Genomic DNA, 27770 nt, shown 5'->3' on the forward strand with positions numbered 1-27770 from the left:
CACATCAATAACCTCGCTACCAAAATACGGCTATATGGTACCATCTTCGAGAACATCATATGGCTGCATCCGGCTTGAAATTTAAAAATCTATAGCTTTGAGGACATGTTCCTGTAGTATATTCATGCCAAATCCCAGCTCAATACTACAACGAATAAGGGAGGAGTAGTACTTTATCGCACTTTTTACTCAATAGTGTCCAGATGGAGGAGGAGGAGAAAATGAGTCCTAGACCCGGATGCGACGGATACCCCGAGTAAAAAATATATGTAATTTCCGGGGACCTTGCAGCTCTATTTTAAACAGTTTGGTATGTTAATAAATTGGGTCCACAGTTACCGTAATACTATTTCTATTATTGAAGTTAATAAAGGCATAAATGGCACTCCGTAGAGAAGTAGAGAATGCTCCAGTTGTCAGAATGACGCTCTGAATATGCCTCAAAATGTTACCAAAAATGTAGCTGGCGAGAGAGGGCGACAAAAAGATACGGAAGTCAACAAAATGGCGACCTCAGGTCGTCGAGCCTTCGCCCAGAAACTTAACAAGTAAGCGTTCTTATTTAACTTTACCTTTAATATGACATTGTATAATATAACGGAAATGTGTAGTTTCAAATTATATCTAATTTGGTAGGCGCTGTTTTACCTAGGCCGATAATAGCTAGCCTTTAGAGGCTAGGCCTAGCCTAGTAGGCCTAACCCTAACTTGACTTCGTCGACGTACGTGCACGGCGGGGATTAGGCTAAGTTGAGCCGCCGACAAGTTGAGCCGCCGCCAGAAAAACGTTATTTTCTATGAAACGCCAAATGCTTACTTTCGCCGGTGCTCGTTTCTATTTAATAGAAGTTCTATTTATATTAATTATTAGATATAACGATGTATATTTCAAAGTTTATAGATCACGGTTTTTAGTATATATTATTGGTTATCCGCACTTGGCGGATAACCCCTTGTTATTGTCAGGATCTTTTTTTTTTTCTTTTTTTTCTTTTTTCTTCTTTCTTTCCCAGAATTTTGTTGCACGTGTATCTCAAAATCTTCTTAACATAACATTGTATAACTTTATCAGAAGATTGACCTCTATCTGAAGATGTCGTAATAAGGTTTTCGGTCCAGTCTGAGTTGCGCAGCGTAAGTTACGCGCAATTTTATGAATTTCAATGATTGATCGTAGATTAAAAACCAAAAGTAATTTTGTATTGAAACTTGGTGAAAATTTAAGTCATATTAAGCGCAAACTTTCTATGGATTAAAAATGGCATGTTGCGGAGAAAGTTACGCGCGCACGCGCGTTTAAAATTTCAAAATACGAAAAATCAACTTCTAATCAATTTTCTACGCGTTTCATGTCATTTTGAGCATTTCAAAAATTACCACACGTGCGCAATTTTTTTACGCGCGCGTGCGCACGTAGTGCAAAAACATCATTTTTTGGCTTGATTTTTGTTTTTCCTGTCTTTTTTTAGTAGATTTACCAACTTTCAAACAATTTTGACTTAAAATCACGTCATACGAGCACGTAGAATTGAAAAATTTGCGCGCGTTTTTGATGAAAAAGTTCAAAAATTCGTGAAAATTATGCCTTTTTTTAAAATGTCATAGATTCTAAACTACGTGGTGAACTTTTTTAAAATTACAGATTCTGGAAGTAGATGAGTTGTAGATATCGAATCATGCATCAATATAGCTAACCGGACATTGTGACGTCATCGTATGGCCACTCAAATATAAAATATAGGATTTTTTTCACTTTCGTCTTAGCTCATCACATTTAATAGAGCGCATCTCCACTTATCCGTATTCCATTGCCCTTCATTTCTTTATATTGTCTAGGTCAATCAATTATCTTTCGCATGATTCACCATTTAAAAAATTTTTATGACGTCGTCATGTGCAAAAGCGTCATTAACTTTGGTCACTTATTTTCACCTATTCTGAACTGTATGTATGTACGTATACAATATATAGTGTATACTGTGTATACTTAGACGTGACGTAAAATAGAGAGCGCACTAACATTTTTTCAATGGCGTAATGGTTTTCTCTGCGCAATATTCTAACGTATGACGTGCACGTGGCGTTTGCTCTGCGGATAACCTAACTCGTCCGTAGTGACGAGTTCAAATCTAGTTAAATATTATAATTAAAGAGAAATAATTATGAATATCTGACTTGTAGATTCCAAAATATAAGGCCTAAAACATGACCGAAAATGATCGTTTTTAGCCAAAAATTACGTAAACATGTTGCCCCCTTAGGCGGCAGTTGTATGAACTAGGCCTACTCCATTTTTCGGTAAAATAATTGCATAAAATCACCGTTTTTTAGTAAAATATTTTGTGTATTAACATTGTAAAATTCAATAAAATATGATATTATTATTAAAAGATAGTAGATAAAAAACAATAATTATTTAACCTCATTCGAAGAGTATCAATACTCTATTAGTCCTGAGAGACAACGTGATTTTACGCGAGAAAAATATTATGGAGTGCACTGCATTTTTACCTTGAAAGATTAAAAACAATTAAATTATTAAATATGACTACTTTCCTTTGCTGTGTTGTTATGGCGGTTCAAACCGACAAAATTGTAGTATGTAATTATTATTTATTTTCATGACACAATAAACCTAAAGACCATGAACTTATGTACTAGGACACCCCTCTATCACTACGCGAAATGTCGTAAAAGACGCACTGGGCGTTTCATAGAAATTACCGGCGGCTCAACTTGTCGGCGGCCCAACCGGTCATATCCCCACGGCGGGACGGTCACTCACCATCACCGCCAGGTTCGAGAGATTAGGGTGCGAAAGCACAGACGACTACAGCAGTAATAGGGTCAAGAATTGTATGTTCAATCAGTTAAGAAAGAAAGTAGAAATATGACAGAACTACAATATTGTCCTAAAAAAGGCCTGCGTGTGGCTATTAATTATTTAATATTAATTAATTTATTCATATGAAATTAGGCTAGGCCTATAATTGCTTGAAAATTGTTGTTTTGTTTGTTTTTTCATGGAGTTACTCCATGGTTTTTTTCTCATTAATATAGAAACTTACAAGCTGCAGACATTCGCCGTCAGATTTCGGGCCAAACTACCCCCAGCAGTATTTCTAGAGCATCAAGTATATCCAATGTATCTGTCATCCACCCTCAGATGGTACGTACTGTAGTAAATTTAAATTTTTTACAGTATAGGCCCTAGCCTAGAGGCCTAGGCCTAGTCAGTATACTAATTAAATTAAGGGATTTTTTTACAAATTTTGCTAATTTAAAATTGAAAGAAATACTAATTAATTCAATTAAGTCAATTAAAATGGCTAGATACAAAATATTTACAAACTTAGGTTTTTTGATGATTATACTAACTTATAAATATTCTTTCTTTTATAGGCCTCATTGTCGGAGATTGTCGACCCTCCTGATTTTGAGGCCTACTTGGAGAAGCACCACTACCGAATCCAGAGTGATGACTGCCCTCACCTCTTAAAATTCCCGGATGATGACATAGAAGTGACCACGTCTGAACGCACATGTCGAACAGTTAAACCTGCCCTGCCTGATGAAGAGTAAGTAAATTTATTGGTTATGTTCAGACAAGGATGTTTTTGATATTAGAAAATGGATATTCTATAACACATTTTCTTTTCTTTTCAATGAATGTCTACATCCTTGTATCAACTAATGTACATAAAAAGCCACAATTGAAAATGTGATAATCACAAACTATTATTTTATGTCTTTGTAATTTAGAGATTTTATTGTCTAATGTTTTTTTTTGTCCAGACAATTGGTGACTGATTTGCAAGTAAGAGATTGTATTAAACTATACACATCAGAGTGGGCATTGGTCAGCCGGAAATACAAAGATAAGGTCACAGGTCATGAGAAGAAAAAACTGAAGAAAATACAGGATGAACTGATAGAAAAGAATGATAATATGTTTGAAGTGGATGAACTTGAACTTATTGATGAAGATGAATTGGTATGTATAAAAATAACTTATTAACAATTATCTAAAAGACTTGATGTCCAAACATACCTTTGATGGTCCTGGGTGGAATAACTGTGACTCTTATAAAACTTCCATCATTGTTATTACCATAGGAAAGGGCTGTATGACTGTGACTGAAATGATTGTATGTGACCAAGTATAGTTTCAGGGGCCAAGGATAGGAAATGTAATGTAATCCGGTTCGGTGCAAAACTGTAGTAACGCTAAAAATCAAAGATTAGAATTTAACTACTTTGTAATTGCCTTTATTGATATTTTCTTATACAGCAAGAACTAGAAATAAGAAGGGGCTCAATTCACATGGAACGGACACCGCGAGGTAGCTGGGCATCTAATATATTCAACTTGGAATCAACAGAAGCTGATGACCTGCTACCGAAACTACTTGACCATGCTCCGATAGACCAACAGGATAGCACCAACACAGATAATAGGAATAAAGATAGGAAGTTGGACTTGTTTACGCTGTACCCAGCAATGGACGAGGTAGGTTGGGTTAGATAGATTCAAATTTAGTGGAATATTTAGCCAGAAGTGTTTGTGATAGACACCTAGAAGTTAAATTACATTATTTCGAAAAATGTTTTATGATTATGTTTACTGCCCTAGCAGGTTTTATTTGGTTTTCAAATATCTAATCTAAAATTTAAAGATGTATTGTCACACCCCCCCCCCCCCCCCCAAAAAAAAATTTTAAAAAGGAAGATTAATTAAATCAAACTTTGAATAGGTTATTTTTTAGTTAGTCACTTTCATGGAAAAAAAAAGAAGAAAAATAACATAACATAGTAAATGGTTAAATTCAACCAAAGATCCATTGGCTGGCAGCCAACTTGACATTTTTTTCGTTTTTAATTACAGTTTTTTCAGGTAAATAAATTTTGTTTATATCCAATTTTTGGTCGAAGTGGATAGCAATTATATGACATCAAAATGGCATATTCAACAACAAACATTTTAAAAATTTATTTTTCAGGGGGACAATAAATACCTCTTTAATATAAATTGTTTTTTGTTCTTTTTAGGAGGATGCAATAGAAAGAAGGTCGTCAGTTGTAGTACCAGCTGAACACTTTGGCTCAAGATTATTGATAAAATGCTTACAGTTAAAGTAAATATTATATTATTTTATGTTTAATTTGACTACCAAAGTTAATTTACAGTGAGTTAGCCATCTTGCCTAAAGCTTTGTCTACACAATCAAACATTATGTGAAAAAAATTTGATGTGCCCATATATGGACATGATGATGTCATATCACTACCATTTTTGGACATATCACTACCATATTTTAAATAATCTTATAGACTTGAGTTGGAAATAGAGCCGTTGTTTGCTACCATGGCACTTTATGATTCAAAGGAGAAAAAGAAGGTAAGTTAAACAGCAGCCTCTGCTTCCATTTATACAACTAGAATTTGTACTGGTGTTAGATATCAAAGTTCCAAATCTTCTTTAAAGCCAGTAGATTTTATAGTAATAATTGATTCTTGAGTGAAACCTAATGCTTGAAGTTGTGATTAATTTTAAATGCATTGACACCTTATTCAGCAGTTTGTAAAGAAATAATGAGTTGGATTCATTCTAATGACAATCTAAAGCAATCTTAAATCTGAATCTTAAACTTAATAGTTTCTTGATTTCATTCTACATTTTATGGCACTTCATTCATGTATACACTTTTATTTATTCTTCATTCAGTCATTCCTTTGTCCATTCATTTCACTTATTTATTCATCTATTCATTGCTTTAGTCTATGCTATTAAGTTGATGAAGATGTCCCATACAACCAACATAGACTAAACTGGATTTCTATGATGTCTTGTTCCAAAGTTTAATCAACGCTTGCCTATTTATGCTTTCGAAGTGGAGTTGTGGCTTTGTGGTTTAATGATGTTTGGCTACCAATCCAAGGGTTTCTGGGTTCAAGTCTTATCAGATATCAGGATTTTTTCTAATGACAAATTACAACTTCACTCCTAAAGACTTGTAATAAAGACTTTGTTTATGTAGAGAATCTTTTTTATATGTTTGTCTTATGAACAGGATTGCCACTTTTAAGATAGTTTTAGGATAGTGAATAAATTCAAATTCATTTCTTTTTTTTCCAGGTATCAGAAAACTTTTATTTTGATATGAACTCTGATGCAATCAAAGGAATGATTAACAAAAGTTCTTATCCCGACGTTTCCACGATGGCACGTGGGGCCGTCTTCTCATTAACCTACCCATCTACTGATGTATACATTGTAATTAAATTAGAAAAAGTTTTACAGCAAGGAGACATACAAGAATGTGCAGATCCTTATATGAAAGAGTCAGAGAGTCAAAATCAAAAGGTAAGAGTTTTTTATGAGACAAATCATGAAATTAAATATCAAGAGTGATATTGATATTTTTCAGAGTTTTGGTAAATTATACAAGATTATGTATTCCCCTTGATGTTCATGTTTTGTCATTTTGATCGACTTACTGTATTGCGTGTTAATGACATTTGGATTTTTAACCTCTTAAAGTCTAATTTCAAAGAGGAAGTAAAAATTAAATCACAGTATCCATAGAGATCCTCCATGCAGTATCATATACTTTGTTAAGTAAGATAATTTTACCAGTAATAAATAAACTTGTTTTGTTTCTTTAGGTTCTAGAAAAAGTGAAAGCCAACGCCAAGTACTTTTGTGAGAAACTTGGTGCCTACCGAATGCCTTTTGCATGGACGGCCATTGATCTCATGCACGTCATAAATGGCTCACAGGGCCTAGGAAAATCGGATAATGGTGAATCTACCAAAACATCAGGTAAAATAAATTGCACAAATAAATTTTTTTAAAGTACTGATTTTCTAGAAAAGAGCAATATCACCTAAATTGCTAATAATCATCTGCAGATGCAACAATAGAATTTGATCATATTTGGGTTTTCTTTTCATAATTGTTAATATCATTTTTCATTCATGTTTTATATTATTTTTCTAAGAGAAAGTTAAAGTGTGTGAAGAAAAGCACAAAAAAATTCATATTGACTTTTTTATTGCACATTGTTTGATAATAATCTATTTTTTCTACAAAAAGATCAATGTAAATACTATTATACAGTTTGCACAGAAACATCACAAGTTTATGATTATATTCACAGTATAATTACCTTTTCTTAAATAACAATAATTAGTATAAATAATTAATTCATATTTGTTACAATCAAGATCACTTTTAATTATTTAAACTTCACAACAATATCAAACTATATAATATATAATCATTTTCAAATTTACTACAACAGTATAACAAATGTCACAAAAAAACAATTAAATTCACTTTTTTCAAAATATATATAATAACTGTACAAGGTTATTTTCCAATAAATAATGTTTTCACAAGGTTTAACAAGCTAATTAACATATTCATCCAGGTGGCTAGTAATAGTCTACTATGCTAACCACTGCATCTTTTATCTTAGCATCAAGTCTACTGAAACGGCAGAGTTTTAATCTAGGACTGCTGGACACTTGTAAGTTGGGAATCAGTGCATCGTTTGACCTTTATTTATTTTCCCCTAATCACTTAATGGTTTCTTCCAAAATGCAGTTAATTGTATCATGGAACTATAATTATATTTTCTCTACTTTTTAATAATAACTTTTATCTGGTAACTGTTTGACTTTGAATGTTCTAATAGAATTTAATTTTTGTATCATTCGCATTTGAGAATATTAATTATTTCCTTGTGCACTAAACTTCCGGTTTGGTGGGATGGCAGTGTACTATAACGTTAATACAATTCTAGAGCTGTTTTAACTATTCTTTAACAGATAAATAAAATTGTTAAATTAATAATCGAACATATTTTTCCAAATTATAAATATATAAACATACTTTTAATTCCTTTACTTTCTCATATTATTGCGATCATTGTAAAGAAAATTGCTAATAGATATATGCAGCTCAACATTGCTAACTAAAAAAATAGTTAAATGTTGGCAGCCATCCTCATAAAACTAGAATAGACATATGTTTCTTAACTTTTCAACTCATGAAATATGAATAGATAGAAAATCCTTCTGCATTGCATTTTAGTATACTGAATAGTAGACACCCAAATGCATGTTTGATCTTTTTTAAATATAACTTTTGTCATACTTATAAATGCATCTTGTTGGTTTCTTTTGTGACACTTCAGTTTCTCTTGAGGTTCCGACTAGTTCAATGCCGAATAAGCAAAGACAAAGGCAAAGTTTGAATCTTGAAATTCTCAATTGTAAGTCAGGGATTGAATCGTAATTTAATGCTTTTAACAGAAAAAAAACCACTAATTTTATCTTTTAAATGAATATATTACTATATTTAAAGAATATAATACAATTTTTTTCTTTGGTAATTTATTTTGCTGAATTACTCACAGAATGTTGTTTTGCTTTTTAATCCAATATTTAAACATAATTTACTGATTTATAAACATTAATTAAAATTACAGATAATTACCAATAAGGAATTGTAAATAAAATAAAGTAAAATCTTGATTTTGATACTTATAATTTAGGTTCAAACTAAAAAGGTCTAATTTATGATGAACCCAAAGTAATCATTACATAATAATAGAATGCTGTACCTCCTGAAATTTTAAAAACAGAAAACAAAAATTGTTCTAAACTTATAGAATGAATAGATAAGAGTGTGTCAGTTGATTGGTTAATTATGCATCACATGTCGTTCGGTATTTATAGTTCTACCCAACAGGAAAATGATAATATTTTTTCCACAATAGTATTAACACTGATAATGTGCATTACCTATTATATTTTAGTTATGCATGCCTTTGTTTTATGATATTATTGAAATTTATATGGTGTTTCTGCACAAGAACACATTTTTTTCTTTACCTATTATTTTTGCGTTCACCAAGCCTTGCTTGTTTGCTACTATAATTATTTTTTACCTTTCCACCACATTTTATTGCCATAGCTTTTAATGACATTGAAGTTGTCGAAAGTAAGTAAAATAAGACACAGTTTATATGATATATGCTATGGTATTTGCATTAAAAGTAATGTTATATTTAAATGTGGGACTACATATAAATGTTGCTAGGGTTGTTTTATTGTAGAAAAGGTGAGATAATCAATTTTACTACTGCAGCAACCGACCTATTATTGAATCATGGTTGTAAAGAATACTAGATTGAAATTATTATATCTGATGTTAGCTTGTCCTTGTCTATGTTTTATTTATGTATTTATTTCTATTATTGATTTAAGTTCTTTTTTCGTTAGCGCATATCATTATGTTGCCATATTATGTATTGTTGTAATATATTTGTAATGAGAATCAAGGAATTAGGAGATATCACCACGTAGTTTTTGGCTTGTTTAAATTACTAGGCAACCATATCTTTATTTGTTATATATAATTTCATACTATTATCTTTTTTTTTTTTACTTTGTGCAAATTGTTATCAATATTAGCAGCATACAAAAATGGATATCATTGTAATTTTCTATAAAATATCTGATAGAAAGCAAACAAAAATAGCATTTTATTACATACCTCAATTTCAATTATGACAACATCGGTTTTCTTTATTTACTCAAACACTACTATGGAAAATACATAAAAGCCATTTCAATTGAATAAAGTTGGACTGGCATTTCCAAATATTCGTAAGCAAAGTATGGATTTTTTAAGTTGCTCAACCTCTTGCTAGTTTGTTTTATATTACAATATTATAACTGTACATCTGAGGTTGTGTTTACCCTGGCTGATTATTTTATTGGCCTATATTAATATATATTAAACAGATGGGGAGATAATTTTTTTTAAAGGTTTTTTTAAAATATATTCTTAATAATAATAACTAAAATATGTTGTTTATTGATTTTTTAATATTTTTTTTATTATTTGTAATTAATAATTTTATCCAGTTTTCATATTTTTATGTTTTATAATCGCCTGCTATATTTCTTTGTTTTATGTTCTTATCAATTTTTGTTTGTTATGCTTTGGGTATGCTATGTTGAATTACATAACAAACAGCGAATGCTAAAGCTTGGTTTCCACTACGATACAACGCAACAACGTAAGCGCAACACAACAGTTCGAATATTCCATCGGTTGTGATTGGTCAAGTCATGTTTTTGTCGAAGTCGTTACGTTGAATCCTAGTGGGAACCAAGCATAACTAGTCATATACATATCTTACTGTAAAGCAAGTTATATTTATGGTAAGATTTACAATAAGGTACTGTATAGCTAACCTAATAGTTATGCTCGTTGACATTTTGTAGAGAATAGAATGCTTGTTGACATGAATAACATGTAGATAAGCTAACAAACTGATTTTAATACAATTGTATTCAGTTTAAATTAGTAAGTTTTCAAAACTGTTTTGATGCTTCCAGTAATACAAAAGTATTAAGAATTGTGGATCCATTAAATAAATATTTCAGTATTATTCCAATATTATCATTGACATCATTATCAACATTTCCATCAACATTGCCATCCACATTTTCATCAACATTGCCATCAACATTTCCATCAACATTGTCGTCAACATTGCCATCAGCATTGTCATCAACATTGCCATCAACATTTCCATCAACATTTCCATAAACATTGCCATCAACATTGTCATCAACATTGCCATCAACATTGTCATCAACATTGCTATCGATATTGCCATCAACATTGCCATCAACCTTGCCATCAACATTGCCATCAACATTTTCATCAACATTGCTATCAACATTCCATCAACATCATCAGAAAAACAATACAAATTTACAAATTGAATTGTTTGATTTTAATATACCAACTTCTAACTTAACGTGTATTAATTTTTTATGGAATTTTTTACACCACAGTTAGCCGCACTAACAGCTTAGATGATCAAGCAAGAAAGAAGGGTCTCGCTGGTCTCACCAGCCACGGTTCATTGCCTCGTAAAGGTAATGATTCTACTGGTGGAAGCCTAAAGCGTAGCAGTTCTGATAGAAGAAGTTTTTATCGTGGTGATGACGAAACTGGAACCATATCGGCTTTCAAACCTGTAACGCTTACTGTGTCAAGTTTTTTCAAGCAGGCAAGTTGAATTTTAAATATTGTCCATGTTACAGTAGATTTTATATTTCTGTTATTACTGGGCAATTTAATAATAACTATAAGATACTCTGGTTCAGGCCAATAGAATAATTAATTTGTATTTGATATTTTGGAAATTCAATATACTCTTTAATTTTATGTGATGTACTACTGAAAACTTTTTAAAAGAAATATGTTTTGTTTGTCTTGTTTAAAAAAGTTAACAATTCTTTTTTATAGGAAGGAGATAAATTGAGTGATGATGACCTTTTCAAGTTTCTAGCAGACTTAAAAAGGCCAACTTCAATTTTGAAACGATTGAAATGTATTCCAGGTAAGTAGTGAATAAAGGTTGTATTAGCAATCTTTAGATCTTGGCTTACTGCTTTCAAAATTGTAGGTATGAGAATGGTGATCAACTCTCATTCTAGTTCCTTTGAATTACTATTCTGAAATTTAATTAAAAAGTTAAAAACTTTTAAATTAAATAAATCAATCAAGTTCATATTAACATCTATTCTGTAATACTTATCTATTCAGGTAGTTTAAAATTAGACATCTCAAAACACCAGGAACCGTCATCATACTGCTTGACCCCTGACCTTTACCAGGTTACACCGTATCCAGATATGAGAACACGTCCTACAAGGGAGATGCAAGAGTTTCCCTCCAGAGATGTTTATGTGCCAAACAATGTTTACAGGTAGGATAAAGATACATATATTTTACATTTTATTCAATTCTTATGGTGTGGTCAGAAATCATTTAATATTCAAGCAGACTGTCAATCAGGAAAGGTAGTTTAGAAACATTTCTATATTTTTTGGGTTGTATAGTCCATCAGTGCATTTGAAGAACAAACAAAAACAATGATTTGGTCAGAAACAGATGTGTTCAGACATTGTGGTGTCATCCTTAACAGTGTCATGCACAGTTAGTAGGGACTGGTTTAAAGTTCTCTGTTCTTCCACTTTGTTATTACGCTATTCTTATCCTTATTTATAGGAATATCATGTATATTTACCCACTAAACCTAAACTTTTCTGGTCGTGCTGGGTCTGCAAGAAATATTGCCATCAAAGTACAATTACTGAAAGGATCTGGTGAAGATGACAGCATACCATTGCAGGTAGGTTAACAATTTTTAACACATACTTCTCCACAAAACTGATAATAAATGCTATTCATGCATTCATCTTGCTGAAATAACAATGTAGAACAAAATAAATATAAAAAATAATTCTAGACACTTTTAAAATTTATTTATTTTTTATTAATTCATTCGTAATGGTATTTATTCAATAAAGAATAACAAAGATATAAAACATGCCAGCCCGAAGGCTGAATTGCGCATTATATGTATTGAATTTTTCACCAAAAAAAATGTTACTACTCTCTGTTGATTACTATTTGTGGTATTGTGAGCTAATGTATATAGGCTGATAACCCAATATATTTTGAGTATATGCTAACCTTCAAAACTTCAACTATTTTTGTGTTTGAGTACTAATAATAATACTGTAGTAATAGATTTAGTAGTTATAAAAATAAATACTTGCCTCTTTCAGTGTATATTTGGAAAATCAAGCAGTCCAGAGTTTGTGCATGAAATGTATTCTTCTGTTACCTACCACAACAAAACACCTGATTTCTATGAGGAGATTAAGATCCGTCTACCACCAAGCCTGGAGGACTCCAACCATTTACTGTTCACGTTTTACCATATCAGCTGTCAGAAGAAACAGGACAACACACAAATAGAAACACCAATAGGATACACGGTGAGTTTTCATATTCATTTTTTATTTATTATTTGTTTCGCACTATCATTCTGTAGCACAAAATGTCCGATAAATGTTCCATATACAGTGTGTTTATAGAACTAAGCAAGTTTTGGCATTGTGTTTTATAGTCCATTTTATAGTCAATATAGTACCCACTTTTAAACAACCTAGCAAAATGTCTCATTGACAGTAGAAAGACAAAAGACAGATAGACAGAATCATTTTAAGTCCATTGCTCGGATTTTTGGGAGATCCTCCAAGAAGAAAATGTCTAAAACAGCCACAACAAATCAAAATATTTGTAATCCATAGCATCACAGTATTTAGATACATAAAATGAATTATGTAAATTTGTAAAGCTTTAAAAAATAGTTAAAACTCATTGTTAATTTTGTTTTCTTGCAGTGGTTACCTATCTATCGTAATCAGCGCTTACAAACTGGAAATTTTAACTTGCCTGTGTCAGTAGAGAAACTACCAAAGGCCTACTCTATGCTGTCACCAGATGTAAGTACTATACTATTGTTTTCTATCCAATGCAGTAAAGTAGTGACTTGGTGGTTAACATGCTTGCATGTCAAATTGCTTGGTTCAATTCTTGACCTTTTACTTACTCAATTATCGTTGTCTAAATGTTCATACCATGGACCTATAAATAAGAAGACAAACAAATAATTGCTAGGCCCATGTTTATATAATCATTTCTATTTCTTACAGACTCAACTACCTTATATGAAATGGGTTGATGGACAGAAGAAAATATTTGAAGTGTCTGTAAAAGCTGTATCCTCCATTCATTCACAGGTAAATTATAAGTTAATGATAGGAAGTGCAACTTATTGTGGAAATTATGGAAGGCAAACTCTGCCAAAAATATATTTGAAACACAATGTACAGATATCGGTACTAGTACAGGTACTACAAACACACATCATACAAAGATAAACTGCCAAATATATAATTGAAAACAATATTGTTGCGATACCAATCATTTTTTAACTTTCTTTTTTCAATTTTAAGATATATATGTACATTTGTTCACTTACATCTTTAATTTGTCTTTTTTATTGTCTTAGGATGATAAACTTGACCAATTCCTCTGGTTATGCCACTCGATAGAAGCAGGCGTCATTCCCAAATCTATTCCAAATGATAAGATGGAGTATGAGCTAAATAAGAGTGTGAAGGTCATCTCTGAGGCCCGGCCTGAACCTCTGGTCCAATTCTTGCATCTACTACTGGACAAGCTCTTCCTTATGATGGTCAAATCACCTGTGATATCAGGTCAATTAGGTAATTTAAATAGTTTACACAATGTACATTTTTAGAAAACATGGTGTTTACAAAGTTTTGATAAATGATATAAAACAAACTACACTACAAACATAGGGAAGCCATCTTTATTCTATATTTCAAACTTTTTATTCAAGTATTAAATGCAATTCAAGTTATTATTGTTTTGCTTTTTCTTTTATAATACACGCTCAGAAACAATACGTGGCTGCTAAGACCAGTACATTACAGTATCCAGGGTTATTAAATAAGTTTTGTTTTTTTCAGTGACAATGAGCTCCAACTGTTTTGAGTCATTAACTAACATTGTGGAGAGGATACACAGCTTACTGGACAAGAGTAAAGACAATCATGAACGCAATACATTGCTAGCTGCCTACATTGAGCATGTCTTCAAACCTCCAGAAGATGTACCAAGACCTGCTGGTGAGAAACATTATTTCTGCATCACATACAAAATGCAATGCATTTTCATTATTTAATATAATGTAAATTATACTTATTCACAATAAATTCAATTCTTTTATCCCACACATACTATGTTTTTTATTGGTTATTATTATTACAAGTGTTTATATAATTATTATTTTATGTGTTTTTAATATATGTGTAGAGAACATTTATTGAATATTTATTTATTTAATAAACAAATGAATGAATAAATGCAATACGTCATACAGCAGCAAATATGGCAACACACTTAAGTAAAGCTTTTTTATTAACAGAATATGAATAATGTGCATTATGTTTGTGGATTGTGTCTTAACCAACTAAATGAATATTTTATTCCACAGGTCTATCACCATCTGGTAGCTACAGTAGCCTAAAGAAATCTCACAGCATGAACTTGAAGTCACCAGGGCAGCGCAACAGTTACGGAGGCAGAAGTAGTATGCCACAATCACCAGATGATGAGGTCGGTGGAATTATGCACACAAGAGTTGCGCCTGACCGATACGGCTCTGCAAAGGTAGTACAACCGAATTCTGAAACAGGAATGGGTAATGTTCCAGTACGTGGATTAGGAGGGCGCTCTCCTCCACGCAAGGTGAGAAAATAAGCCTTACAGGAGCTAATAATTTGAATTAAATTATTATTTATGATTATCTTATTGTTCACCATATTAAGCTATCACTCAGTAGAAAAAGAAATGGAAATTAATTGTTTTATAGAAGACATTCAACAAATGAAAATATTATCCTATTTAACGAATAAAAACATTATTTACCTAAGTACATTTTGAATTAAACAAAGGCTAACCCATTATAAAGACATGTCATACAAAATAATTGTGGCTTTGTGGGTATGATGCTTGGCTACCAACAGTCCTGTTTTATATCAGGATTTTTTCTTATGACAAATTACAACTCGACTCCCAAAAACTTTGTTTTTGTAAAGCATCTTGTGTATATGTTTGTCTTGAACAAGATTGCCACCTCTAAGAAGGATAGTGAATGAATTGGCTTATGGTTATCCTTGGCAGTTTGCCTAAATAAATAAAAAATAAAAAAATAATCAGAATGTTTACAAAATCTGACCATGAAATGATTACATGTAATACAAAATCTTTTGCTGATATGGTCTTTCTGAATCTGGGATTTCTGAAAAATAAAGCAGTATATTTTGATCACTTCTCTTCTTGTTTCCTCTCCAGTTGGTTCATGAACAGCTGGCCCTCCAGCTAGGCATCTGCAGCGGGAGGTCGAAGGACCAAGCACTTAAGCACGCCTGGTTTTTCTTTGATATAATGGTAAGAAATGTATTTTAATATTTTCTAAAAGAGCTTGAAACACTATTTGAATAGACTAGAGGATTGTTTTTTATCTGTGTAGGCACAGCACCGTGGCTGCTGTGAGTTCGTAAAGGGTTTTAAATAAATTTTCCAGGGACGGTTAATAATTAATTTTATATTTGATCACTATATAAAGTATATTTATATTTTCTCCTGTTTAATAGATTAAAAGCATGGCTCAATATTACTACAGTGATGAGATAAAACTAAAGGACTTGCCACGTAGGGAACGATTTTCAGACAGCTTTTGTTCCGACATTGAAGCTATTGTTAACATGGTTGGTACTGAAATACTAGCCAGATATTCAAAGGTATTGATGGAAGTTTAATGGTTTTAATATACAGTACACATCAAGCTCATTTTGAATATACCATATACAAATATATGGTCAATATACGGTTATATGTACATTAAAACAGTGATATGCTTGTGACCTTATGAACAAACTGTCCATATGAAACTTACAAATACAATAAAGAAAAAGAAATGCAAGACATGTGACAATGGTTATGGACATGTACTGCCTCTCCCCGCTTAAAATACATTTTGGAATGTAACACTAAATATTCATATATACAGTTTTTTTTAGTTAAAGCATACTAATATTCATAAAACATTAAACCAGTCTTCCATATCAGTTATGTTCCCATGCTTATGAATTGAATGTGTAATGATAACAACTGTTTTCATTTTTTCTTTGTAGGAAGCAAGGGCAATGAGTCTTTTGAATATTCATCTGGCTTTTTTCATTCAAGATCTTTTCACTCTGATGGATAGAGGATTTGTTTTCAAACAGATTCAGGGATATTTCAGATCAGTAAGCATAAATATTAGATTTTCCTTGATGTTGTAATTGACATAGGAACACATTTGTTATTGTAAATGTAAATGGAAGAATAATCTGCGACTTGCAGCCTAATGGGTTGAATTGCAGACATATACCACACCTTCCTTTCCCCTAAGGGTCACTTCGTGCGCTGAGTGCTGCCACAAAACGGCGTCCGTTCGTATGTCTACAAAGACAGGGGCTGAATGCACCAGTCCGGGGTAACCCTGTAATCTTTCGAAAGATGTTCATGGGGTCTTTAAAATGCACACGAGCCAGATGTGTACACTGTACTTCCATTTTTAAGTCCTTATCCAATATTGTATCAATCCCAACAATAGCCAATGTATAACCTTTGTATCTAGTGAGTATGCCAATAAAATATTTTTAATAAATATGCTTTTGATGAAATGATATATAATTTTAATGTTTATTTGGATCTTTTTCAGCTTGCCGATAGACTGGTAACATTAACAGACCCAACCCCACTAGCACAGATAAAGCTAGACTTCTTGCGTGTCGTCTGCAGCCATGAGCACTATGTTACCCTTAACCTTCCTCTGTGTCCATCGCTCATCACAAACCCTCCTTCTCCCACACTGTCAATCATTAGCACCACATCCTTCTGTTCTCTGTCTTCGTACTTCACATCTGGAGAGATGCAGAGTAACGCCAAGTCTGAGCTTTCCTACGAGTTCAAACAACGTCATTTTCTGACGGGACTTTTGTTGTCGGACTTGTCAGCAATGCTTTTGACCAAGTAAGAATTCATCAGCTTTTTCAAATAATTAGTAATTGGAATAGGGTAAATTTTAAATGTATATGTAAAAGGTTCTCCATTATTGTCCTGCCATTAATAAAGTAGAAGGGTGCAGTACATCATTGGGTAAAGCATGGATTTATCAAAGTCTTCATATATTCAGTATTAGTATGAGTTAACTAAAGCTCTGTCTACACTATAAAACTAGTTTGACAAAAATGTGTGATGTACCCAAATATGATAGAGATATGCCCAAATATAGTAGTGATATGACATCATCGTGTACATATATAGGCATATCACATTTTTTTTGATAATGTAGTTTTTTTTGCAATACAACAGCTTTTTTGGCCATATAACCAAACAATATTGTATAATATTTACTTATTCATGCAATATAATAATACATCAAACTAATTTGTTGTGTGATACACTAGACACATTAAGCCAACTTTTGTCCCAAAAAAAAATAATTATGTTAAATTAAATTGATGAATAAAGTGAAGCAAATTTTATTTTTAGAAATATGACTATATTTATATTCTTATATTTTTTTTTAGCAATAACAACAATCACCGGCAAGCAATAGACATCATTGCTAATCTGCTTGCATCACATGACTGCGATCCTCGTTACATAGACATTGCAACCCGTATGCGAGTCGCTTCGCTGTATCTACCACTGCTAGACATCATTATGGATGCAATCCCACAATTCAACTGCACGAATGCTAGCCCAAAGCTACGACCTTCTTTTATGTTCGGAATCGCTGAAGAGGATGATGACAGTGGGCTGGGCATTAATAAGTCTGTTGCCTTGGCAATAGCAGGTACTAGTGTTGTGACCATGGCAGAGGATGCTTCAGTTGGATCTGTACAGGTAACATAAATTGAAACCACTTAGAGCCCTTTTACAATTACTAAGTTTGCCCTAGCTGTTGCTGCAGCTTGTAATCGTTCACACTTAATGTCTTCTTTCTATATCTATATATAAAAAATTATATAAACTATTTACCATAATTTACTTCTTTTTCCTATAGCCAATAAAAACAAAAAGTTCATCACTTAAAACATGGAACACAAACAAATTACTAAAAATGTTGCTAAACATCTCAAGTTTGATTTATTCTACTAATTAAACCATTTTTAGAAAATGCTACATGACATAGCCTTTAATAAGCTTGTGCGTCAAAGCAAGGCAATCTAACAACAGGAAACTGAGTTTACCTTGCCAAAATAGGAACTTGTAACAGTCCTTTGATCTTCCAGTATGTCTGACAAATACCAACTACTGTACTATGTAAATGATTTCTGCGGCACGTAGTGTCTGTTAAGAGGCATGAACTGATCGTGTCGCATCCACAGATAAACCCTTCGATCTCCAGAGCTCAGCCTCCTGTTGTTAATTTGCCTTGGTCAAAATTGTTTGAACAAAAGAAACAAAACCGCCAAACTTGTATACTTCTTTGCTTTAATTCAGCGACAGTCCTCAAGTACTCGTATGACAGAGGAATCTACCAAAGATCTGCTGATGTGCTTTATGTGGGTTGTGAAGAATGTTGAAGCTTCTTCACTCCAGCAATGGTGGTCAGGGTTAGGTGTACAGCGCTTTATACAACTGCTAGATGTTTTCTATTATTGCCTTTGCTGCTTTGAATACAAGGTATATCATTTAGAATAGAGTTTGTAATATTGTTTAATATGTTTTATTCTGTAAGTGATATTAAAATACATTTTTATGATGCTTTTTTTTATCATTGTGTTTTTTGTATGAATATGTTTAAAGATAGCATATACATATAAGGTAAAAAGTATTATTTATTATATAAAATGATATAAATAGAAGGATTTTTAGGTTTTCTTTATATATTAAGATGTCAAATCAGATTTTTTCTAACCTAATATTGATGTAATTCTTAGCAAATCTATAAATATTATTTTGATGATAAAAAAACCACCACACAATGAAAGGTGTTCACAATATATGTAATCAGCTGTAGTTAATATACATATTTTGCGTTTTTTTTTTTCTAGGGCAAGACTTCAATCATCAAGAAACTTTCACGTACATCTATGAAGAAGACAAATGATATTAAGCAGAGGTTAGAGGACGCCATCTTGGGTTCAGCAAGTGCCAGGAGCGAGTTTATATCAAGAAGAAGCGCCATGTACTCTAGTTTTGGTAACCAAAATACTCATTATACTCATTTATTCTAGTGATTGATTCTCACAAACGTTGTTTATGAGATAAAATAAAATAATTAATCTGTGAAAATATTTATTGGGTTCGTGTTTGCAACCATAGGTCGTCATCAGGTGGGTCTTGTTTCTAGATAAGGGAATAACAATGAAAACACAAATGTTCAAATCTTGTTTGTTTTGCTTTAATGTCATTTAGATCGAACTGCTTCAGGTCCAGCCCTCGGTCAGTCAGAACGAGTTAGGTGGAGGAAGGATTTAACACACTTCAGACAAACAAATGAAATACTTGAAAGGTAATTGCATGAAGTGTATAGAAATACATCAAACAAAAATATTCTTAGTCATTGACATATTTTCTCATTGTTTTAACAACGGAGAAACAAGTTATTTATAACAACTTATTTCTCAATGTTTTAACGCATAACATGATTTCAAATAATATTTGAATGTATAAATGTTTTTATTAATTTTTTAGTAAATCAAAAGCCGAGTTAGAAGATGATGCTGTGCTAGAAGGCTGTTTATCAGCAGAAGTCAGTCTGTCAATCTTAGATTCCTTAGAACTCATTATACAGGTAAAGTATACTGTATAGTGACACATTACAAAATATGAAAGTTATAAGACTTGAGATGAACAAACCATAAAGCTATACAATTTTATAGCTCTCCATGAACAAACCCTGCAGTAATAAATTACATTACTTTACATATTATAATGGAGATAAATTAATATCATAAAAAAACATATAACAGCCCAGATGAATAATAATATAATGTTAATATTATTAAACAATAATATTATTAAACAATAAAGGACTTTTATACATAATAATTGAACTTTTAAGATTTTTCATAGTATATCATAGCCATTTAATCTATAAACACTTTCCCTTGTCTGTAGTCTATTCAGGTGTACCCAATAGTCTTATGCAGCTTCTGTAAAATAAGTTTACAAAAGCTGCATATTAATAATTTATTTCCATACTAAACATGTTATGAAAATGGTAAAATTATAAAGGAATTTACTCTTTTAATACTGTGTTAACTGTGTTTCTTTTCCCTAGTCTATCCAATCCAAGGAAAACCTATCAGGTGTACTAAGTAGTGTTATGCAAGTTCTTCTACACATGCTGCAGTGTAACCAAAGTGTAGTAGTCCTCAAGAATGCATTAGCAACACAGAGGTCTCTAGTATTTAAGGTATGTGTACTGTGGTCTTCTATTTCCAAAACTGGGCATTCTTGGGATATCCCAAAATATATATGAATCCTGAACGGATATATATTGTAGTGTGCTTTATTTTCGTCTGCTTTATTTACTATATGATATGCTTGAACAGATAGTCACATCTGTTCCAGTCCGGCGCCGACAAATCGAATGCGAATTTTTCGTTTTCACGACACCCCGTGTGGCTATGCGGCAATCGATATGCGCCTAGTGAAATCAAAATCCTGACAAAATTCATAAATATATAACAAAATAGGAAGAAAGAATAAGTTTTTGGAAGTATAATTTTAATTTTACACGTTTTGATGCACTAAATAAACAGGAGACATTTTTTCAAATATGATTTATCCAGGGTTTATCCTCTTTGTACTTACACACAGTAGCTTTTATTGGTACTGTCCATTCAAACACTAATATTTTATATTTTTTACAGTATCCAGGGCTGCTGTTTGAAGATGAAACTGAACAGTGCGCTGACCTTTGTCTTCGTATCCTTAAGCACTGCAGTTCATGCATCGATACTGTGCGTTCACACGCTAGTGCTTCCCTATACCTTCTGATGCGACAGAATTTTGAAATTGGCAATGTAAGTTTTCTATAGGACACAGTCATTGTCCTCTTTAGTTTAGAAATACAAGCTGATTTAAATTATTTTTATGTGTATAAACAGTAGTAATATTTCATGGCACTGATTGGAGTGCATGCCTGCTGTCCAGAGACCAGGGTTCAAATCCAGAGGCAGTACCAAGATTTTTCAATAACAACAATAACAAACCCACATTTAAATTGTATACTTTGTATTAATTTATTTCCAATTTTTTATTATTTTTGCAGAACTTTGCAAGAGTGAAAATGCAGGTGACAATGTCATTGTCACATCTTGTTGGTACAGTAACCAATTTTCACGAGGGTTACCTACGCAAGTCATTAAAGACCATCTTGATGTATGCTGATGAGGATGCCGACCTAAGACTTACCACGTTTCCAGAACAGGTAAGAAGGGGAATCCCTTAAAGATGATTTTATCTAAATCCACGCTCTGATCTTCATGAAATAGCAGTATATGAATGTTGCATTATATATACTATGAATGTATATTTTATTTATATTAATAAATGTATAAACAAATTTAAAATTCAATGTAGAATACTGTAAATGTTTCTTTATTCTGGATGCCCTGTCAAAATGTTATCTGGTTAAATGTTTTCTTTGTGAAATAACCTCCATCAATATATTTTAGTGATTTGTATTGTAGGGGTTGAAGCAAGGCAATCTGGCAATAGGATGCTGAGCTTTGGAGATCAAAGGTTTTATCAAATAAATAATACCGCGCATCATAGAGAATACGTACATAGTACAGTACTGTTGGTATTTGTCGCAGCCAGACATAAGATCAAAGGATTGTTAAAAGTTCCTATCTTGGCAAAGCAAGCTCAGTGTCCTGTTGTTAGATTGCCTTGGTTGAAGTAAACTGAATTAATTTGTGTAATTTAAAATGTTTGCAGGTTCACAATCTTGTATTCAATCTACATATGATTCTGTCTGACACTGTCAAGATGAAAGAGTTTAAGGAAGACCCTGAGATGTTAATGGACCTTATGTATAGAATTGCCAAAGGGTATGTCAAATGTCTTTAATTATATTCACATATTTAAACCACCAATTGGTTAAATAAAAGATTGATCAAATTAATAATTCAATAATCAATTAATAGAATTCAGAATTTAAAGTTATCTCATGGTAAAGAATAAAATATTTACTTACCTACCACATAATATATATATAATCCGACCGATATAGCGCTATTTCATGAAGATCAGAGCTCTGTGGACTTAGATGTTACACCTTTTCAACAACATTCTTCTCCCCTAAGGGTCACATCGTGTCATCGACAGCCAACTACGGCGCTATTACTTCTGTCCACGACAGTGTGTGTGAACTTGTACACCGGGGTAACCCCCTACTCGTCTCGAAAGATGTACTAGTTTCTTTAAAGTGCACACGAGCAATATGCATACACTGGACCCTTGCTGATTTTGTGGCTATGGATTATGGTTCCACTGTCTTAACCGCTCGGCCACTCACTCATAAGACGTTTATATGTTTCTCCTTTAGATACCAAAATTCTCCTGACCTACGCCTGACATGGCTTCAAAACATGGCTGGTATGCACATGAAACAAGGGAACCATGTAGAATCTGCTATGTGTTTAATTCACTGTGCTGGCCTAGTCACAGAGTATCTACACATGCAGGAAGATAGGCCATATCTCCCTGTAGGTTGTGTGGCATTTGAGGTATGTACCAAAGAGCCTAGAATTTATTTCAATTGTTAAACATCAAGAAATAAATAATTGCATTTTTCATTCATTCATTATCAGTTTTTAAATAAATCCTGATTTGTAAATTTTTGTTACTAGAAAATCTCTTCAAATGTTCTTGAGGAGAGTGCAGTGTCTGATGACGTTGTGTCACCTGATGAGGAGGGTATATGTTCTGGTAAATACTTTACAGAGAGTGGGTTAGTAGGCCTTCTAGAGCAGGCTGCTACTTTCTTTACTGAGGTAAGAATTACAATTCATTTTACTATTTACTATTTTTGGATTTTTTTTAATAGTAATAAACTTTTTAATTATTTTATTAATCACGTTTGCTAATCAACTTTTTTTTCATTTTTAGGGTGGTTTTTATGAAGTGGTGAATGAGGTTTACAAAGTGCTGATCCCAATCCATGAAAACAACAGGAACTTCAACAGACTGTCAACCATCCACAGCAAGCTATGTGATGCATTTCACAAGATTGTAGAACTGGTGAGTTATATTCAATTAATAAATTAAATAATTAAATTTTTTTCGATAAAACAGAGGAAATGATATAAGGACATTTAAAACTAGCTGCCATTAGCTGTGCCTCCATCCTCAATTAATTTTATCTGTTAAATATCTCTTAGAAATTGTTGCTTTTGAAAATTGGCACATTACAATGATAAAATAACAGATCATCTATATACATTTTCCAGTTTTTTTTTCATTAATAGACTTTATGTTAATAATATTTATCTTCCATCATTTTTCAGGACAAGAAAAGAATGTTCGGTACTTATTTCCGTGTTGGCTATTTTGGGACCAAATTTGGAGATCTAGATGGCGAGGAGTTCATCTATAAGGAACCAAAAATAACTAAACTGCCAGAAATTGCCCATCGACTTCAGGTAAATATTTCGTAGATCAAAGTAAAGAACTTTGCACTGTGTATGTTAATACATAGTACCAAGTAAATATGTTCTAATAATAAAAAGTAAATATCTGTTACACACTCACTTTCTCTCATAAAAAGAACAACTCTCCCAATACTGGACACCTGGCGTAATATTCTGGTTTTTTGGAGAGTCTGGTATTCAGAATGTGTTTTTATTGGTAAACATAAATTTGGGACCTTTTGGACTTTAAGAAAAGTCTGATTTTGTGAAAGAGTTTGAGTCTGGTATTGGGAATGTCTACTGTATATGTTTTGCTACAGCAGAGCTCTCCATTATAATAATATGAACTGCATCATCATGTATATACATTCAATGCCATTAATTTGTTTCTAATTGGAATAAGGTAATTGTAGTTGTATTATGAAAATATGAACTGTTTTCTGTTTGTTTCAGAATTTCTATGAGGACCGGTTTGGAGAAGAAAACCTTGTTATGATGAAAGATTCTCGTAAGGTTGACGTTAGTACGCTTGATCCTCTCAAATCGTACATTCAAGTTACGTATGTGGAGCCGTACTTTGAGTCGTTTGAGTACGACATCCGAAGGACGCATTTTGACAAAAGCTATAACTTGCGTAAGTCGCTGCTGAAAATGTTACTTGTTTGTTTATTTAAAGGGAATTATAGATAGTGTTTATTATAGTTATCTTATTCCTCCGTGGTCCCTTATTCAGTGTTGTTAGAATATTACAGCTCAAATTTAAATTCCATTACATTAGAATTTACTGTTTTTGTAAAATAAATATAACTTTTAAGCGTATATAGCATTAAGGCCTCTATGCGCTTCACATAAAATAAAAGTAATCCTTGAAATAAATAAAATAAATAAAAGCAATTAAGAATGAGAAACCCTATTTCTGTTTTCCACTTTTTAACCCTACAGTGGGCAGTGATAAAGATATTTTAACTCAACTAGAAATGCGTACATTTTAATTTCATTCTACGTTGTTTTCAGGTCGTTTTGTATTTGCAACTCCTTTCACACAAGAAGGCCGAGCTCATGGAGAATTACATGAACAGTATAAACGTAAAACAATCTTGACGACGTCGCACGCATTTCCTTACGTCAAAACTCGCTGTACTGTCATACACAAGGAAGAGGTAATTTCGTGGTTTATTATTAAAATAATAACTAAAATATGTTTGTTTGTACAGTAGATAATTCTTTTTCTAATTTAAATATAAATATCTAATTATACTGTAAATGTCTATAATATACAAAGCTATTTACTATAAATAACACTTTTGTTTTGGCTGTATGTTGTTTAAAGTTTGAAAACTGTCTTGATGTTTTTAACAGATTGTGTTGAGACCAATAGAAGTAGCAATTGAAGATATGCAAAAGAAGATGTTAGAATTAGCACAGGCAACCATACAAGATCCACCAGATCCTAAATTCCTACAAATGGTCTTACAGGGTTGCATCGGTACTACAGTAAACCAGGTAAGTACAGTATTGTAATGCCATTAGAGTTTAGTAGTTATTACTAACTTGGGCTTCAATAAACCACAAGTATAATTGTAGTCCAGAGAAAAATTAGTGATCTAAAACACATGTTACTTGTTTGTTCTAAAACACAATTAATCACTGAATATTGTTCAGTACAACTCAAATTCAAATTCAAATTATCTTTTAATAATCCTTTTGGAAATTTATTGCTCGTTTTACAAATATATAAAAATGTATAACAATACAAAAGGTAAACTATTTACAAAACAAGAAGAGAACGCCACAAAACATGAGTAAAAATTTAACAATAAAGTTATTGAAATCGTCAATTACGTATCAAATTATTTATTTTGTCACTTATGTTGTGTAAATTTTAACATAATTTAACATAAAATAAAATTTAGTCGAAGTATAATTATATTTAACATTATTTTCTAGGGTCCCTTTGAAGTTGCCCAAGTGTTCTTGGGAGATAAAGCAGCAGCAGAGATCCCACTAGATAAGCAACACAACAAACTTAGGATATGTTTTAAAGAGTTCTCAAAAAGGTAACTATTATAATTTTTATGTATTTTCCCCAAAAAATGTATTTGCTGTCCCAAAAATTTGTCTTTTTTTTCTATACAAAAGAAATGTTTAAGAATGTTTTGCTGAGAAAATACTTTTTCAATTTCTTTATGACCATGCAGTAACATTTTTACACATATTTTTTATCTTTAGATGCAGCGATGCTTTACGCAAAAACAAAACGCTCATAGCATCCGATCAGAAGGAATATCAAAAGGAACTGGAGCGTAACTACCATCGTTTCACCGATCGTCTAATGCCGTTAATTGCTAACCGAGATCCCGTGGCCACGCCATACTTCTGTAGTGTAAATGACTTGCAAAGCATACATGTTTAAAAATGTTGAATTATCGTAGAAAGTATTATATTGTGCCTGGAGAAATTAAAGATATTTGAACCTGCCTTATTCATATGCTGCACTATGTGTTGTTGTTTGTGAATGTTAGTGTCTGAAGATACAATAGTGCTGTTTAAAAGAATGTTTGATTTGTTTAGAAAATTGACTTTTCTGTTATGTTGTGAATAATATGTGCGTAATCTCAGAGTAGAGGTACTTATGACGACCATACCGACTCACACACACACACACACTTCAGTTGGTGGTGATCATGCGATATGCCATTTTTTTAACGCGGGTGGGGGAGGGGGGAGTAAAGACTTTCTGAGTGAGTGCAATAAAGCACATAGTGTGTGGGTGTGTGTTTGTTTTATAATTTTTCTTTTGTTTAAAAGTATTAATGACCGACCAAGTTGTGATAAAATGGTCATATGTCACAATCTATTTGTTATATAATAAGGTGAAACCTACTGTTGTTTGTAACTTTTTAATATTTTTTTGAAAACTTGTTTTAAATGAACACCTAAAAAAACTAACACGCACTAAGTATTGCATGTTCTTTTAGTATTATAGTATTATCTTTATGAAACTAACTGTCAACAATATGACTAGCCCATAAATTCTTAAGTTAAAAATTTCTTTTTTTTGTCAATATTATTAATCTCAAAAGCAAAATAAGCAATATACTCTTTTAACATTTTACTAATTATGCAAGTCATTACTAACTGCCTTATCACCTCAAAACCAAATGTTTTGACCAAAGTTTAAATACACATTTAACAATGTATATAAGATTTTGTTTATTTTATTATAGAAGTAACTATTGAACATTATTGTATCAAATTGTCAAATTGTGTTTGTTTATTTTATTATAGAAGTAATTATTGAACATTATTGTAGCAAATTGCGTTTGTTTATCTTATAGCCTAGAAGTAATTAGTATTGAACGAACAAAAATTGTTTTTTTTTATTAAAGTATATAAGTAATCAGGTTATTAAAAACATATTTTATAATGTTATTTTATAATATGAGGCGTTAATTTATCTAAGATTGTTATATAGGTGCCAATAAAAAACAAATATATTTTCTTTAGATACATAAACTAATATCCAATCATGTAACTGGGTCAAATAATCTAATATTAATATTTGACCTAGAAAATTGTTATAACCTAAC

General features: G+C 32.1%; 1 protein-coding gene across 1 annotated transcript; it reads left to right on the top strand.

Annotated features, from left to right (window-relative positions):
- The first annotated feature begins 497 nt into the window (after nt 1-497).
- LOC140052684 (dedicator of cytokinesis protein 7-like) lies at nt 498-27421 on the top strand. Its single transcript, XM_072098367.1, has 41 exons — nt 498-548; nt 3061-3169; nt 3403-3578; nt 3796-3994; nt 4292-4510; nt 5050-5135; nt 5332-5398; nt 6137-6364; nt 6667-6823; nt 10882-11099; nt 11339-11432; nt 11639-11801; nt 12104-12227; nt 12667-12879; nt 13288-13389; nt 13600-13686; nt 13959-14175; nt 14443-14601; nt 14970-15223; nt 15830-15925; nt 16132-16278; nt 16672-16785; nt 17244-17554; nt 18115-18433; nt 19034-19216; nt 19588-19735; nt 19952-20048; nt 20231-20330; nt 20820-20954; nt 21415-21567; nt 21816-21974; nt 22487-22599; nt 23097-23277; nt 23401-23544; nt 23660-23791; nt 24058-24192; nt 24634-24814; nt 25195-25340; nt 25540-25683; nt 26128-26237; nt 26410-27421. The coding sequence occupies exons 1-41, from the start codon at nt 505-507 to the stop codon at nt 26591-26593; spliced, it is 6348 nt and encodes a 2115-aa protein (XP_071954468.1). The 5' UTR covers nt 498-504; the 3' UTR covers nt 26594-27421.
- Nucleotides 27422-27770: the final 349 nt, after the last annotated feature.

Source organism: Antedon mediterranea, chromosome 6 (assembly GCF_964355755.1).
Source record: "Antedon mediterranea chromosome 6, ecAntMedi1.1, whole genome shotgun sequence".
Lineage (NCBI taxonomy): Eukaryota > Metazoa > Echinodermata > Crinoidea > Comatulida > Antedonidae > Antedon > Antedon mediterranea.

Coding starts and splice junctions, on each gene's coding strand:
- LOC140052684 (XM_072098367.1), top strand. CDS start 505: ATGGCGACCTCAGGTCGTCGAGCCTTCGCCCAGAAACTTAACAA. Junction 15,926..16,131: donor GGTTTTTCTTTGATATAATG/GTAAGAAATGTA, acceptor CCTGTTTAATAG/ATTAAAAGCATGGCTCAATA. Junction 22,600..23,096: donor ATGTATAGAATTGCCAAAGG/GTATGTCAAATG, acceptor TTTCTCCTTTAG/ATACCAAAATTCTCCTGACC.